We start from the raw sequence: 16,348 nt of genomic DNA on the forward strand, positions 1-16,348 counted from the left end.
TAACAGACAGAGAATCAGCACTTTTGAAACAGGGCTGAAACAGAGGGGATTATGGGATGCTACAATGCACAATCTGTTTGGTATTTCGAGACAAACACTTCAGAGTCATTTTTTGTATATATCTGAGACCTATAATATATTGATGAAAAACAGTATAATAAGGGACCTTTAATGCCATAGAATAAAGAACGACCACAATTCATTAATGTCTTTGTAAATCCCTGTCGCATCCTCTGCCACAGTTCACTGTGTCACTGTGTTGTCTAGACATTTGTGTTAAGTTCATTTATTTAGTTCATTCCTTTTGTCTTTTGCTTTGTCTTGTGATTTCCTGTTTTATTTTGTAGTAACCTTTCCCTCTCGTTTCAGAGCATTCCTGCCCTTGTGTGTTTTTCCCTCGAGTGTGATTGTCAGCCCCTCCCTTAATTGTTGCCACCTGCGTCCCCTTACCTAGTGTGTATATATAGTCTGCATATCCCTTTGTCCTGTGCCAGTTCGTCTCGTCAAGCCTGCCAGTCATTCCTTGATCGTGTTAAGTATATTTTTGATAGACTCTTTTGGTTTCATTTTTTTCCATGTATATGTTTTTGTTTAGAGTTGTGATCCTTCAAGTGAGCGTTTTGTGTTTTGACCTTAATTAAAAGACCTTGTTAATCCTGAACTGTTGTTGTGCGTTTGGGTCCTGAGCCTTGTGACGTTCTTAACTGTCACTGAGGTTAGCTTCATTCATAATCTCCCATTCCCATGAGTTTCTGTGCCACTAGCTAAATCTGTAGTAATCCACACACAGGTCTGCAGGAGCCCTTAATATAAATGAGTAGTTGATCCTCTGCCATTAGATAACACCTTTCTCCTGATGACGGCCCTTGATGGCTCTGAGTGTACCTCTGTAACCATCCCCTGCCTCCCATTTGCTCATGCTGAGACATTTGTGTAATTTAGAAATACAATGAATATAACAACATTAAAGGGCCCATGTCATGGTTTTCCGGTTATTACCTGTCCCCTTGTGTGTTATGAAGGTTTGTATTCATGTAAACGGTCTGCAGAGTCACAAACCCTCAAAGTACACCCTGTAGCGAGTAAAACTCTAACACAGAAAAGACCTGTCTATGCTGCCCCAAAACGCCTCGTTGGAGATTTCTCATTCTCCATAGTTTTCTTCCTGGGTTCTGTGACGTGTGAATACCCAAATCAACAACGAATGACCGGATTGGTCCAAATGAACTAATCTGCGGAGCACCTCACACACCAGGATCCCTTGGCTAACTAACAGGGAGTCCCCATTGACTTGCATAGAGCTCCCTGAACGCTGGTAATAGACGAGTTGGGATCGCGGAGAAATGCTCTCCGCAGACCCATTCTCACAGCGTTATAAACCTTTTTCTTACTCAATATCAAGCCACACTTATTGTTTTTACTTCGGCTGTGAGTGTTTGTGTGTGCTCATGATGAGTTTAGCTTGTTCTCGCTGTATCGCCGACCCAGAAACCTGTCCGCTCCTCGCAGCAGCTCGCAGCACGTCCCGACGAATCAGAGCACACTGGGTTCACAGGGAGGGGGGGCAGGAGCTCCAACAAGCCGTTTAGGACAGAGAGTGAATACCTGGTGAATACACATACTATACAGGGATGCTGTATGAGAAATCGATTTGATTTTGGGAAAATTGTACAATTTAAATCTATTTTAGTATACCTCAACAATGGAAATATGATCAGTAGAAATGGCCATGACATGGGACCTTTAAAAGCTGTGAAGGTGACTTTCATTTACCATGTATCACCCAGTTGGAACCTTTGTGTGAAGGAATCAATCGCGCCGGTGTTTTGAGTTGCCTACCTACTGTACAGACGAGGTGAAGGGGTCTTTAGCAGCTCCGAAGTAGATGGGCTTCATCTACTTTGGAGGTCATGCCTGGCCTGCAGAGGGCTCGGCCACAATCAGGGGCCTGCTTTCTAAGTGATTTATGAGCAATTGTTGCGGTTCACAAATGATGATGACACACATGTTGCTATATTTAGTGTCCTACAGGGCTCTTGGATGCTCTTGAATGGTTTTCCTTTTATATATTGTGAAAAGTAAAATAAAAAGAACATACAAAATGAATTATCAAAACTGTCAAAATACATTTCAAACCTTTTTCTCAACAAGCATTTTGTTTAATTTGTACTCCCTGATAAAAACATGCTCTTGGATTGTTTTATGAATCAATTTAAATGAAAGCATGTTTATTTTAGTCAAAAACAGGAACAATCCTTTTATTTGTTCAAAAATGGCTGATTTGTTGCATGAAAGGGAGAGTTTTGCATTTTGCAAATCCTTGAAGTTTTTAACACTCTTTCTATTGATCTATTCAAGTCTCCTGGGGCTGGGCCGTTATTAGTACTAGTAGCCTGTATTCTTTTTTCTGTCTGTCTTTACAGAGTGCATCCCAGACTTATGCAAGACTATGTCCTACCTTTTCATAAAGGGGCTCAGTCCAATAAGCTAAATAATTACCAACCAATTTCAAAAAGACCATGTCTTACTTAAGGGTTAGAGTAAATGGTAAGCAATCAGGTGATAACAGCTTCAACAGAAAATTCCATTTAAAATCAAATCATGTTTTAGAGTAGACCAAGATAAAGAAGTGTGATGGCAGCACGTACGGCTAGATGTCAGAAGGCCTCATGGAGACCATAATTACAATTCAAAACGCCGGACACAATGGCCACTAATTGGCCTTGGGTCAGTTCTTGCGTAACCTCAGAATGGTTGAGGTATATTTACTATAATTTCTCGATTTCCATTTTGGTTTTCGTTTATTAGATCTTTTACAGATTGTTTTGCATGTTAGATGTTATATATGCGCTTGTGGCCACACACATAATCTTAAATCTTATTCTGTAGACCAGGGGTGCCCACACTTTTTGCTTGTGGACTAAACGGCGGATAAACTGTGCCGCGCTTACAATAATTGCGCCGCATAAGCGCATAATAGTGCGCCGCATTTGCGCTTCCCCCTCATAACTGCATGAACCTGTATGGCACAATACAACTCAGACTGGCGTTGGTGCAGTTTTGCAGATTTACACTATGTACAGTAACAGCTTTGTATGAAATGCTAATTTGAAAGACAGATGTTTATTTTATTCATTGCCAAGTCATTGCCATAGTGTTTTAGCATGGCACATTCTGGGGATAATAAGACAAGCTATATTGTTGTTTTATTTGGTCACAGATATCATTGCAGATGTTTTATGTTATAAATTATTAGATCCATCGCCGACTATGTAAGTAAGTGATTTCGGACATCTTCTACTGTACGTCAATCAAGTGGCAAATGCCATAGTAAGGATGGATGATAGGCTAACTTTAAAAAAAAAAAGGAAAAAAAAGAAAGATGTTTCATTCTTTTTTTTTTCAATGCCATGCGATCTACTGACATTACTTTTGCGATCGACGTATTGGGCACCCCTGCTGTAGACCATTGCTTGTCTCTAAACCCACTCAAGAGCAAACCAACCGTCATGTACAAGCTTTTTTTATCTGATTGTGTTTTGTGGGATGTGTTTTTCCCTTTCACACCTCCGAGGGAGTGAAAGAGGTGACAGACCATTTTGACAGTAATTGGATGGTTGATTGTCATGGTGGGGTCACCTTAAGCAGAAGAAGCAAACAAAAAGCATCGTCAGCCTCTCCTATAGCCTGACGAAAATAACTGACATACGCATGCATGTATATACGTTTGAGGACATATCTTGAAGTCCTTTGAGGATTATTGCCCTACTTAGCTTGGATGCAAGGCATTTGGCATAACAAGGTGTTACAAATTATTCTTACTTCCTCTACTCTAAGATTCATTTGGATAACTTTTCCTTAGACCTACAAACAACACAGAACACATTTTGTTTCCAAACAAACTGCAACAAAGACGGGGAGAACATATTATTTTATATGAATTAATATTGAAGATTAATCTAGCTGATAGTTCATATTGTTAGCAACATCCGTTACCAATAGCAGACTGGAAAGGACTATTCTTTGTCTCTGCCTTTATTGTGAAATGAAACTTTAATGTTGTAATTATTCTATAGCCATTACCATGTGCATCACATCATACACCTGATAATGATAATTTTATAAAAAATGAGGTTATAGCCACTCTATTTGTCTTTCTCCAGGCTAAAGGGAAGTCAGAGAAACAGAGTTTCCCACACAGTTCTTCTTTGACCACATCTTCTTAGTATTAACTTTACTTTTAATTTGAATAATCTTCAGTAGCTGTAAAACTTAGATCCGTTTATGCATATTTTCATGGTACACAAAAGCATATATAAAAAAGACCACCCGGTGGGTAAAAACACCTCTCTGACATACTGTGGACGCTTCACAAGAAAACATTTCCTCTTTTGATGAATTATATGAAGTTATTGAAAGCTCTCTTTGTCTTAGCTGCATAAAGAACACAGTGAAGCCTTGCACCCATGATCTTCAATTTCCTCCCAGTGGATCAGCTGATCATCACAATCCTGTAGTTGACGCAGGAAATCTTTCAAAAAAGGCACAACATAAAAAAAAATCAGCAAAGAAATCACAGCTAATACCTAACTTTGTGTGTTACAATGTCAGAATACATTATAGTGAAGCAAACTGGTTGGAACTAGTGTTTCATAGATAGTTCAATTTCTTGCAAGTGCAGTGACCCGGAAGTGTAAGGGCATCTCTTCCCCCTGCTAGATGGAATCCAGAATAAATCTCTACAGAAATTGCATTTGATTAATCTCTTTATATTCAGACCTGCTGTGAACTGGCCAGGTGCTATGACAGTCAAACAAGAGGGCCAGATCACAAAGTGCAAAAGGGAAATATTTAGGGCAAGAAGAGGCGCTGCAACTGTCTGCTCAGTTGTGCATGAGATGATAAACATTGGGAAGCTTTTATCTAAGTGCTTTTCTCAAGAATCACCTTACACAAGTCTGATTCTATGTACAAGGTTTCAAAACCACAAGACCTCTCTTTGCAATTCTCTAAGCACCCAGTGGGAAGCAGCAGCAACAGGGCTGTGTCATTTTCTTAGTCAGCCGACGCATCTGATGCCAACATACAATTGAGCTACTGAGAATATTATATACACAGAAATCAATGCTTACAAAAACTACTTTACAAAACACACAGATTTAATTTGAGGTAACGAAACTACAACAGTGAACAAGGGGAATTTTGTGTAGCTTATTTTCTATCTGAAAGTTTTTTATAGATTAAACAAAATAAAATGCCTTAAAAATATGATGAGCGCAGCCTCATGCCAACCTCACCCTTAAACAGCAGACCTCATGCATGCACACACACACACACACACACCACACACTGGCTTGATCGATGTATTTTGCCATGTGAGAGCTGTGTGTGATGGGTAGCCAGCAGGGGGATGGGTCAATGGGCTGCTGCTCACTTTCTGTGTATTCTCATATTCTCTAAAGCACGGGAAGCAGCAGCGCTCTGTGGCTGCAGCGTATGAGAGATTCTCCTTCTAACTCCTTCTATTTAAATCTGGATTTTTCCCCAGCATTTTTACATGCGCTGCGTCGTCTCTGATCCTCTTTACAGTCAACTACAAACATAAAGAGGAAAAGGGGCTACATTGTCTGAGGTAAAGTAAAAAATGTTCTTATTATAACAACTTGTCTTTATGTATGTTTTTCAGTTGTATAGTATGATATGTAAATCTTTGAAAATCAACAATTTGACACATATTTTATTTAATTTGCTATAGTTATTTTATACTATGCATTTTCAGAAGAACATGTGGTTTCCATACGCTACTTCTAAATATTTACATTCTTTTAAGTTTCAGCTTGCTTCTAACAGTTCAATTTGCATTTCTTATTAAGGGTCAAGCATCCTATGCAGATTTTAAATTCAGACACTCATCAGGAAATTTACACCGGTGATCATACAGTGATGTTGATGTTAGCAGATCAATAATTGAATTAACCCCAAGCTGGGAATGTGCACACTGCAGGTGTCTCATCAATAACTAACCTCTTTTATAACTTGATTTGTATATTAAATTATTAACAAACACACTTGTTGATTCAAATCATGCTCTGTCTAATGTATACAAATACGTTCATCAGGAGAATGTCTTAATTGATTTACCAAAAGAGGTGTTGTTTTTTTTAGAGGTATTATGGCTATCAAATGTATTTTTATATAAACTGAAGTATAAATATGAAATAAACTGTTCAAAAGGATAACAGGTATGCAGACAGGACTTACTATCCTCTATCATCGTCATAGACCAATTTGGTTTCCCTGAACACAAACTTTGCATCCATTTTTGAATAATAATTAACATATTCAATGCATCCATACCAGTAATGACATCTTCATAGAAGACGACAAAGGTTGCATTTCCCTTTTCGTCACACCAAATCGGATATGGATTTGATTTGTGGGCCTTTAGCCTTTGAGACAATGCTTTGATGACTAATGAGGGGAAGTAAGAGGTGATTGTGACGCACAAGGCTTCACTGAACACAGCAAGAGCTCCCTGTTTGGACCTGACTCCCTGCACGTCAATGTGTGCTCAACCCATTGTGCCGTGATATAAATGTCTTCATGCTAAGGCATCTTTCATGTATATGCATAACGAGCAGATTCCCTACTGCTTGGATGGATTAGCTACAACACCATCACATAGCTTTACATTGCCAACTGTGAGCAAGCAGACATGATTTATAACATGTTCTCGAATAAGTGATTAATGTGATAGATGTTTCAGATTATATTATGTGGCAGAGAGCATTGTGCTGTGCTAGAACATAACTCATTCCTATAATAGAGGCAAACAGGAAGTGGGTTTGCATTGATACATGATGGTAACATTGCGTGACTCAACACGCACTCTTGATTCCATCACATTAACAAAGCAAAGACATTGTCGTATAATCACTAGGCAACGACCACATGGAACAGCATGTGAAAGTCCAGCCATTTTCATTATCAGAAAAGCCTTTTCCTAATCAACTATTTGATACATTTTCCTCATTTACTTGCAACAAAGTCGTCATTGGACCCTATTGACACATTAATAACTTCCACTTTTCCTTTCTTGTCTGTCTGACTGCCATCCATTTTTAAATCCTATGTTTCCTTACCAGAGTTGTTTTGAAAACATTATCTTTTCTCATTTGTTGGCTTCATGCTCTTTTTGTTATTGTGGCCGTTCTAAGAAGAGCTCAGACCAACTCTCAAAGCCCATTAGTTCAATAATACTCAGTGAGATTCTTCAGTCTCCAAACAGTGGGTCACTATTATTGTGATTAATAATTCATTCCAACTTATTAAACAATGTTTCTAAGGTTAATGATCGATATTACAACTTACCAACTGTGTTAATCTTTTGAATTCTATAAGCTACAGAAATGTAATGTATTACAAACAAATACAGCGTCTAAACGGAATGGAAAATGTATGGGAGAAATTGGAGTCCTAAAAAAAGTATTTTTTATCAGGAAAAAGTTGTCATTGAAAGATTTTTATCAAACGAGAATTCCTAACCAAACACCTTTCAGAGCCGAAAGCATGACTGATCTTCTAATCTGAGAAAACATAGATGAAAAAGAGTTGAACAGCTAAAAGAAGTGCTTCAAAGTCTCAAACACCTGTACTGACACAAAGAGAACTAAATATGTGAAGGCAGATTCATGGGACTCAGATTTGAAAAGTCAACTGTGTAAACACAAAGATAAAACCATGCATATTCATTCTTTATGGGTCAGGTTTGTCAGATCTCAATCATTGTGTCACTGAACACTGAACAGTCATTTCCCAAGTACAGCCATGTTCAATCAGACGTAAACATGGAAATCAATGTACTAGATTGACCTCATATTCGTGTTGGATTGGTGTATCCATACATTCATGATCCACAGAACATTAGTGTCTGCAAAATGTTATAGAAATGTATTTGTTGTTTAGATTTTTCAATCTTGACCATAGAATAGGACCTACAGACAAACGGACATTACCATCTAGCCATGCTTGCTCAGGTATACAGTTTGAAGGCCTTTAGCACTGTTTTGTGTGAAAGCCTTTCAATACTTTTCCCTATGCAGCTTGAAAGCCAGACATGATAGACAGCGTGTAATGTCCAGCCAACCAAACAACATACTGTATTTTACAGTGTAGGCACGAGAACAGTACTGATTTGTCCCCACAACTTACAGATATACTTCCAAATGTTGTCACATAGCCAACAGTAACCCAACATTTCCTGTAGAATTCAACAAAGTTCAAATTTTAATCAACAGTCAACTGAGAGGAAATGTGGGGATATCCTCCGATTTCCTATTGGAAAATACTGCCTTTAAATTGATAGAAAACGATGAAAACAAATGTAATGGTTTAAATACTCACACTTTGTAATGTTTGAACTATTACAAAGAAACCTCAACTAAGACAAATAACAACAAGACAAATTACTTTGAACCAAACTGACAAAACTGAATAAAGTGTTGATATGTAGGAATGGTTGAATAAACAGACAGTATGCAGGCTTTATGCCATTATGTCTTATCTTGTTTTCTTGCCTCAAGACATTTTACTCGCTGATTATGATAAGTTCTTTTTTTTTAATGGGTCTGAGGGACAGAAAGGGAAATCGGGTTAGAATCAAAGTCTGTGAGACGAGCTTTCCATTGAGATATACCCTCTAATGCTGACATATGTGTGTGCGTGTGGTTGTTACAGAAATGGACCTGGATCCCGGATTCTATCGGCCGGTGCATGTCCAGGCTCATGCTCATTATATCGTTGCCTTCTTTGTCTTGGTGATTGGAACATTGGGTGTTACAGGAAACGCCTTGGTCATGTACGCCTTCCTCTGGTAAGTGAACAGGTCATTTTGAAGAATGTGCGTGTCTGTCCTTGCCAATTTAAGAGGTACATGTATTTAAGGGGACTTATCACATTAGCCTACCCTTAGACAACTGAGAAATAAAAGCATAGTATCTATAAGAGAAGCCAAATGAAATTATTTTTTAACACACAAGTTAATTCAACACACATACTCAAGTTAAGCGTAATTTATGGAAGACAGTTCAATGATAAATAGAAAACACTTATTCTTTATGTTAACATGTCAAATGTCACTGAGTATGTTAAAAAAAAGGAGCCTTTAATAAGCATTTTTGCTGCTGCAAGTCTTTTTTTAAGCATGTGTAAACAGGACACACACCTATTAATAGTACCTGTATATAACCCGCAAACCATGCTTCTCAGTTCACATCACACCTTTTCTCCGAGACATGTTCCTAATGCATTATAAACCCACTGATCCCAGGAAATCAACTGGAACAGACTAGATTTGATATTTTTAAAGCCTTCAATTTATCATGGAAAAAGTAACACATCCTTTTTTAGTATGTACTCCTTCCATTTCAGCTGACATAATTTCCGGTATCTAAATCTATCTTTTTTCACTTAAATATTTTGTAAAAAGTATGACACCACAGAGGTATCAATAATTAGTGGCTAATACCCAATTTCCCTGTTTGGCAAAAATCCTGGTATCACTGCTGAGTAACCAACACAAAGCAATTTTGACAACAAATCCTGTATTGCCCACTCATCAGTCTGTTTTCATCTGTGTGCAATTTACCTCTGCAGTTACATACATTTTTTTAAATGTTGTTTCTTGTATAGATTAAGGAAGCATTATTCTGCTGTTGACATTGTCAAAAGCTATCAATAGATTTCATCGTCCCAAAATGTTCCCTTTTAGAGTGTTATAATATTGTATATTTTGACATTTATGAAGTCACCATTTGTTTTGTAAATACTTAATATGTAAATTAACTTAGAACTTAAATCGTCAGATTAATAAAGAGAAGTAAAAAGAACAAAATGTACTACTGAAAGATAGCATATTAGAAGCTTTAAAATATCAAAAAGCATGTTTGACTGGATTGAGAGATGCTGTATCTGATTGAATATATACATTTTATTGAATATTATAACTAGTAACATTTAACTAAATATATATATATATATATATATATATACCCGTGCCAAATATTTAGAGACTAGCTTTTAGCAGTTCATGTTATGGACTTTCAACCCTGCACAGCACAGTGTGCAGTGTTTTGATGTTGCAGAGATTTAGGGGACTGAATCCCACATTCAGTTCAGACAAAATGTGTTCTTGCATTAGAAAGCACTGATGTCACAAGCACAGGCAGAGGTCTTTGCACCAGCCTCCAGGCATTCCATATTAGCAAGCTGTTCAGTGATTTTCTAGCTGTACTAAATAAATCAATGTGTCAATTCAATAATTAAGTCAGTTTCTCCCTTATAACCTAAGTAAGATACCACCTAAACCGCGTAAATAGGGTCAACTAGCTCAAATTATAGTATTGCAGCTCAGGTTATTCCAATTAACTACTACTATACCAAGAGAAGATCCCATAATGTATGTGCCCCATTATTATTATTATAAATCCATTCATATCTCTATTTTGGGAGCAACCTTTGGCATTGAATATATGAACAACCATTCTGCCAGCTAATGTATTTTTGGAAAACTTTTTTCTAATTTTAACACATCTTCAGGGTCTTAAACTCCGATCTCATCTTTCCCATGTTTATTTTAATAAAAAAAGATTTGGTTTGAATGAATGACTGTAAAGTCACTGAAGCTTACACCAGCGTTTGTTACACACAGTGCACTATGGCTCCTCCTGGGTATATAGTAATACACTGCATGCAGTGAAGGACCAAGTGTTAGATCAAATCCTCGGCCTGACATGATTTCTGCATTAAGGTCCAACCTCCATTGAAACACAACCATCTCAAATGTTGCACCACTTAATCTCCATGGTAGTCACTCTTCAGTATATACCCACTCAACTGCATGTAAACACACAAATACAATCCGACTTGTTTGTCTGTTGTACTGTTTTTTGGTCTTTTCGCATTGAGTGAGCAGAACAAGGAGGACTATGCTCGTAGGCTAAATGGAGCTGATGTAACTAATATGTCACTATGTGAACATATGGTATTGTCTTTTTCATTTAGGACAGGAAACAAATATTCTTTGACCATCTGTGGACCTATATTCACTTTTCCTTTCCGGTCACAATAGATAACAAATGTATGTTTAGAAATGTGAATGTAAATACAGAAAATCGTCACACATTGGTCGGCTGACAATGTTCCTGGCGGCTTGTTTTGATGCAACAAAAAAAAGGCATTCGCTTTTATTTATACAGACTGTTGCCCAAAAGCAATCTGACGTCTGTATGTGTCTGCAGCGAGCTATGGCATCCTACCAGAATGTTATCGAGCACACACCATGCATTAGCCTTCAACATGACCATCTGTGCCAACACACAGAAAAGCACTGGCATCATCTGCTGCAAGCCCACTGGTTACAAGTTCAGTATTTTTCATAAAACTCTACAAGTTAATGTTTAGATTGGATGAATGGCTACATATCCAGCATGCACCAAGAAATGCTGCAATTCGACTTTCCTGAAAGTATTGACAGTATGGGCTTTGACAATTAAAAGTTAAGGTGCTTATTTGTTCTGGGAGATATACCTTGCTGTGTTGCAGTCTTGGGAGAAACACAAATGAATACAATAGAAATCCATTTGCTGCCAATACTGCTTGGCTTTTATGGATATCCTGTAGACATTTGGTGTTTCCTTGCTGTCCTCCTAATACATTTAGAAGGTCTGTTATAATTGGTTTTCTCTAATACAGTGGCTACTTTGTCTGACTCTTTTTTCCCTGTCACTGTCCTTACTGACTGTAACAGTTTGGCTGGCTGCATGCTTTTATAGTATGTTCACAGGACAGTTGTTGTGTTTTCACCTTCGATCTGGTGAATCCCCTGCTAAGAGTTTCAATCTTTGGTATGAATCCGTCTCAAGAGAATAGTGCTTTTCTTAATATCCCGTTCTAAGATTGGTGTGAAATTGAATATGCAGTTGTTCCGACTGCATCTGTATTTTGTGTACTTGAGAAATGCCTGGATGTACAATAGATGAGCATGAATATCTGAGTATCAAATGCGAGCTTTCTAGACATACTCAAAATACATTGCGGTTCGTCAGAGTGTCCGATGTTGGTCTGCAAGGCACACGTTTTAAATAATTAACCAGCAGATAAAATAATGACAAATAATCGCAAGTAATGTTGAGGTAGAGTTAAGAGGAAAAGCTGAGTGTATATAATTCTAAATCGTCTTTAAATAAACATTAACATATTAAATTGAGTGGAAAAGTTAATGTAGACGTACATTTTTAGTGTTTTCATTTAATGGTAGCTCGGATATTCTGATCGATACATAATGCAGAGAAGTTGTAATAATTGATTTACTTCAGTGTGAACAGTCTGCTTGGAATGGAATACACAATGGTTAATTGAAAGTTAGTATTCAGTACATGCTGTTATTAGAATGCATTTTCAAATATAGCTATATTACTATTGAGAGTGGGTGTATGTATGTGCCATTGAAATGTATTCCCCCCCCCCTGCCTATTATGGTAAGCAAGGTGGAATTGAGTTTGGAAGGATGAGGATTTGAGAGTTATTGGATGGATATTGCATTGGCCAGGTTATGAATCCCTATCCCACTACATGTCTGTAAAGCACAGCCCCTAAGGTCATTTAAAAAACAACCTTTCAAAACAATGAGACTCTCCTTGTTATGAAACCTTACCCTGGATTTAAATTCACAGACTGACATTTAAAATACTTTGACAGTCTTAACAGGTATCCCAGTATAGTGTGGTTTAGATACAAAGTGGAATAATGTAGTAAGTAACTATAATAAGCTAATAGAAATAATCCGATTTTGGATGTAGGTGTTTCTGAAACGCAGTGGATATACTACAACAAAGTGGGATGGCATGAATGTTAACTAACATTTATCATATTGCTCTGCTTTTGTACCGACACTTTTGATTTGAAACTTTTCCATCGTTGTGTGTTTCAGTAACAAAAAGCTACGGACTCCTCCCAACTTTTTCATCATGAACCTGGCAGTCAGTGACTTCCTCATGGCCATCACGCAGTCACCCATCTTCTTTGTGAACTCCCTCTACAAGGGCTGGATTTTTGGTGAAACAGGTATTTTCTCCTTACAGTGCAATAAACTCTTACAAACAGCTTCATCCTATATTTATCCATCAATGTTGTCTACGTATGGAGCTATGAATAACATATAGTACACATGTATATATTTATAACACTAACATGTCCTTTTCCCATGTAATATACTGTATTTATTTTAGAGTATCAGAATATACAGATATGTACCCTCGGCTAAATGAACAGTTTAAATTGTGTATTTGTGTTACTTATCTTAAGTTATACAACACTGCACTCACATCTGAACACTTATGTAAATATATTTTACATGTTCACACAAATGCTCAACTTTTTACTGTGATATCTTGTTTCAATAGTTACTTTATCACTTTATCTTTGCTGTATTATTATTTCAATTTGTATTCTATTTTATCTTTATTTTTACCTTGAGTGAATCCTGTTTTTCATTCTGACACTGTTGCTGCTATAAACGCCTGCATTTCCCCAAGGGGATAAATAAAGTTCCATTCTGTGTTATCTTATCTTTCCCTAAAGAGGAACAAATCACATCAATAAAAACCTTTTCCCTCTGTTTTCCTCCACAGGCTGTAAGATTTACGCCTTCTGTGGAGCTTTGTTTGGAATAACTTCCATGATAAACCTCCTGGCCATCTCTCTTGATCGCTACATTGTGATCACCAAGCCTCTGCAGGCCATTCGCTGGACCTCAAAGAGACGCACCTGCCTCATTATCGCCCTGGTCTGGCTGTACTCTCTGGCCTGGAGCCTCGCACCCCTTTTAGGGTGGAGTATGTAACTTAGTCTTTCATCTCCTTCCTCTTTTTATTCAACTATCCTCAGTTTTTTTACTTTTAAACCTTAGACTTCCTTCTTATCTGTCGTTTTATTTCTTAAGGTTCGTACATACCCGAAGGCCTGATGACCTCATGCACATGGGACTATGTGACATCTACTCCTGCCAATAAAAGCTATACTTTGATGCTATGCTGCTTTGTATTCTTCATCCCTCTGGGCATTATATCCTATTGTTATCTGTGCATGTTCCTGGCCATCCGCAGTGCAAGCAGGTGAATGAATTAATCTAGGTGAATATTCAGCATTTTAATGAACTAAACACGATGAAAATAGGATTTAATTCAAAGCCAGCCTTAATACCTTTAAAATCTGCATTGTACAATTTAACTGCAGATTATAGCATATGCTGAACCACTATTGCTCACACAACACTACTGTAATGAGATTTCCTAGAGGCTTGACATTATGCAATGCAATTTGTTTAATGTAATCACAAGCATGTTATGTATACTATGATGCTTGCTTCTGCATCTCCCTTTAGTTCTTCCTCTTCATGATTTATCTTTGTGCACATATGTATATATATTTTTTACAGATGCTGCACATTACTGTCTGGTCACTATTAGCCTCTAAGTTCACCCCTCAGTATAAGAATGTAGCTGTTACCCAATTCAGAGGTATTCTCAAAGACTGAATACATCATTAGGTTTATTATTATAATCATATTTATATATCTTTGTATAGGGACTTTTAATGCCGCCAAGCAAGGATTCCTTTTATTGTTGTATCAACCAAGTTACAATGTATCTATCTCTAAGTATTTACCTTAAGGACATCATTCACTTAAAGGAATATCTTTACGCAATGTTAGCTTTGCTCTCAATCTGTCTTATTTCATCTTTTTTTCCGTAAAAACCTAGTTAAAACAATGACTAAAATACTTTTCCAAGTACAGGAATAAGGACATTCCAATATAATCTTTGTTTCTTACCATAGTCCATGATACATGATAACAACTGTATGCAAACACAAGACTGAGTTTTTTGTGTTTATTTTAATTTATTTAGCCTCTGAATAACGAATGTGTTTTTTCCTTCCTAACAGAGATATTGAGAAGTTGGGGTATCAGGTGAGGAAGTCAACCCTGATCCACCAGCAGTCCATCAAGACTGAATGGAAACTGGCCAAGATTGCCTCTGTGGTCATCATAGTGTTTGTGCTTTCCTGGTCGCCCTATGCATGTGTCACCCTCATCGCCTGGGCTGGGTAAATATACAGTATGACAAGGGCTGTTTATGGTCTAATTAAGTGTACTTGCTTTGGTGTGTACAGACAGTAAAGTAGCCTCTGGCATAATACAGGATGCTTGGTTGCACTGTGTAACTCATTTCAGCCATCAACCATAATCCATATTTCACTTTTTGTAGAAAATCCTTAAACATGAGTCATGAGATAATGAATTGCTATTAGACAGTTTAAACTACAGAACTAGTATTGTTACAGCCATTGGGCAATTTTACTCAATCTTTACACCTTTCAGATATGCAAGCCTCCTCACTCCCTATTCAAAAGCTGTGCCTGCTGTTATAGCCAAGGCATCAGCCATCTACAACCCTTTTATCTACGCCATCATTCACTCTAAATACAGGTGAGTGCAGTCATCCGTCTAATCAGTTACTTAAGCTTGAATGGAAATCTAGGGGTTGTGCTGAAAGTTAATTATTTTTTCAACAGGGACACCATGGCAGAACATGTTCCCTGCCTTCACTTCCTCGGAGAGCCCCCCAGGAAGAAGTGCATATCAGTGTCACACAGCGAGTCCTCCCTCAGGGACTTGATGCTGAGCAGACAGTCGTCTGGCTCCAAAACCAGGTTCCACAGAGTCTCCTCCATGTCTACGGTCGACACAGTGGGTTTGGCTTCTACACATGCTTTTGAGTAGTTTCAGTGAATACAGAACAACAGGCCTTATCAGCAGTTTACAAAAACCAACAATCAAATGCACAGAAAGCCACATTATTTCCTGCATTTGTTTTTTAACCCTGTTTTGTTACATACACTTTTGGCAAATAGAAGTCCCTGGAACTCCTTGTGTTATGATGTGGGTTTGAAACAATTCTATCCATTCATAACAATAAATATGCCATTTCTCTCTCACGAGGAAACCATGAAAAATAAATCCTGTTAGTACCGCAATTGAATGGTAATATGAGTTGTCATACAGAGTCGCATTCAGTGTTTCCCCTAGGTTGACTGCTTTGACCTTGGCTTATATAAGGGCAGGACTACAGTGCGTGCTTACACAATTACACTAAACTATTTTTAACACTTTAGTTTTTTAACATTATCTGTTACTTACTACAAATATCAATAAGTCGGCTTTCTTTTTAAATCAACATAAACTAATCTTCACATCGGCAAAATTGAAACTTTAAAGTTCTTTAAAGTT

The 16,348-nt window shown here is 37.5% G+C and overlaps 1 protein-coding gene across 2 annotated transcripts; it reads left to right on the plus strand.

The window, feature by feature from the left end:
• Positions 1 to 5,477: 5,477 nt before the first annotated feature.
• On the plus strand, positions 5,478 to 16,312 carry opn4xa (opsin 4xa; the record flags this gene model as incomplete). 2 transcript variants are annotated; one of them, XM_079657858.1, is made up of 8 exons in its annotated part: positions 5,478 to 5,632; positions 8,737 to 8,872; positions 12,989 to 13,122; positions 13,689 to 13,892; positions 14,000 to 14,171; positions 15,004 to 15,165; positions 15,440 to 15,547; positions 15,634 to 16,312. In XM_079657858.1, exons 2-8 carry the CDS (start codon positions 8,739 to 8,741, stop codon positions 15,839 to 15,841), a joined length of 1,122 nt encoding a protein of 373 aa, XP_079513984.1. In that variant the 5' UTR covers positions 5,478 to 5,632; positions 8,737 to 8,738. The 2 variants fall into 2 exon arrangements, with proteins under 2 accessions (XP_079513984.1, XP_079513985.1); XM_079657859.1 differs by lacking the exon at positions 15,634 to 16,312 and having other exon boundaries at positions 15,440 to 15,551.
• Positions 16,313 to 16,348: the final 36 nt, after the last annotated feature.

Source organism: Notothenia rossii (genome assembly GCF_949606895.1).
Source record: "Notothenia rossii genome assembly, chromosome: 11".
In the NCBI taxonomy this organism is placed as follows: Eukaryota; Metazoa; Chordata; class Actinopteri; order Perciformes; family Nototheniidae; genus Notothenia; species Notothenia rossii.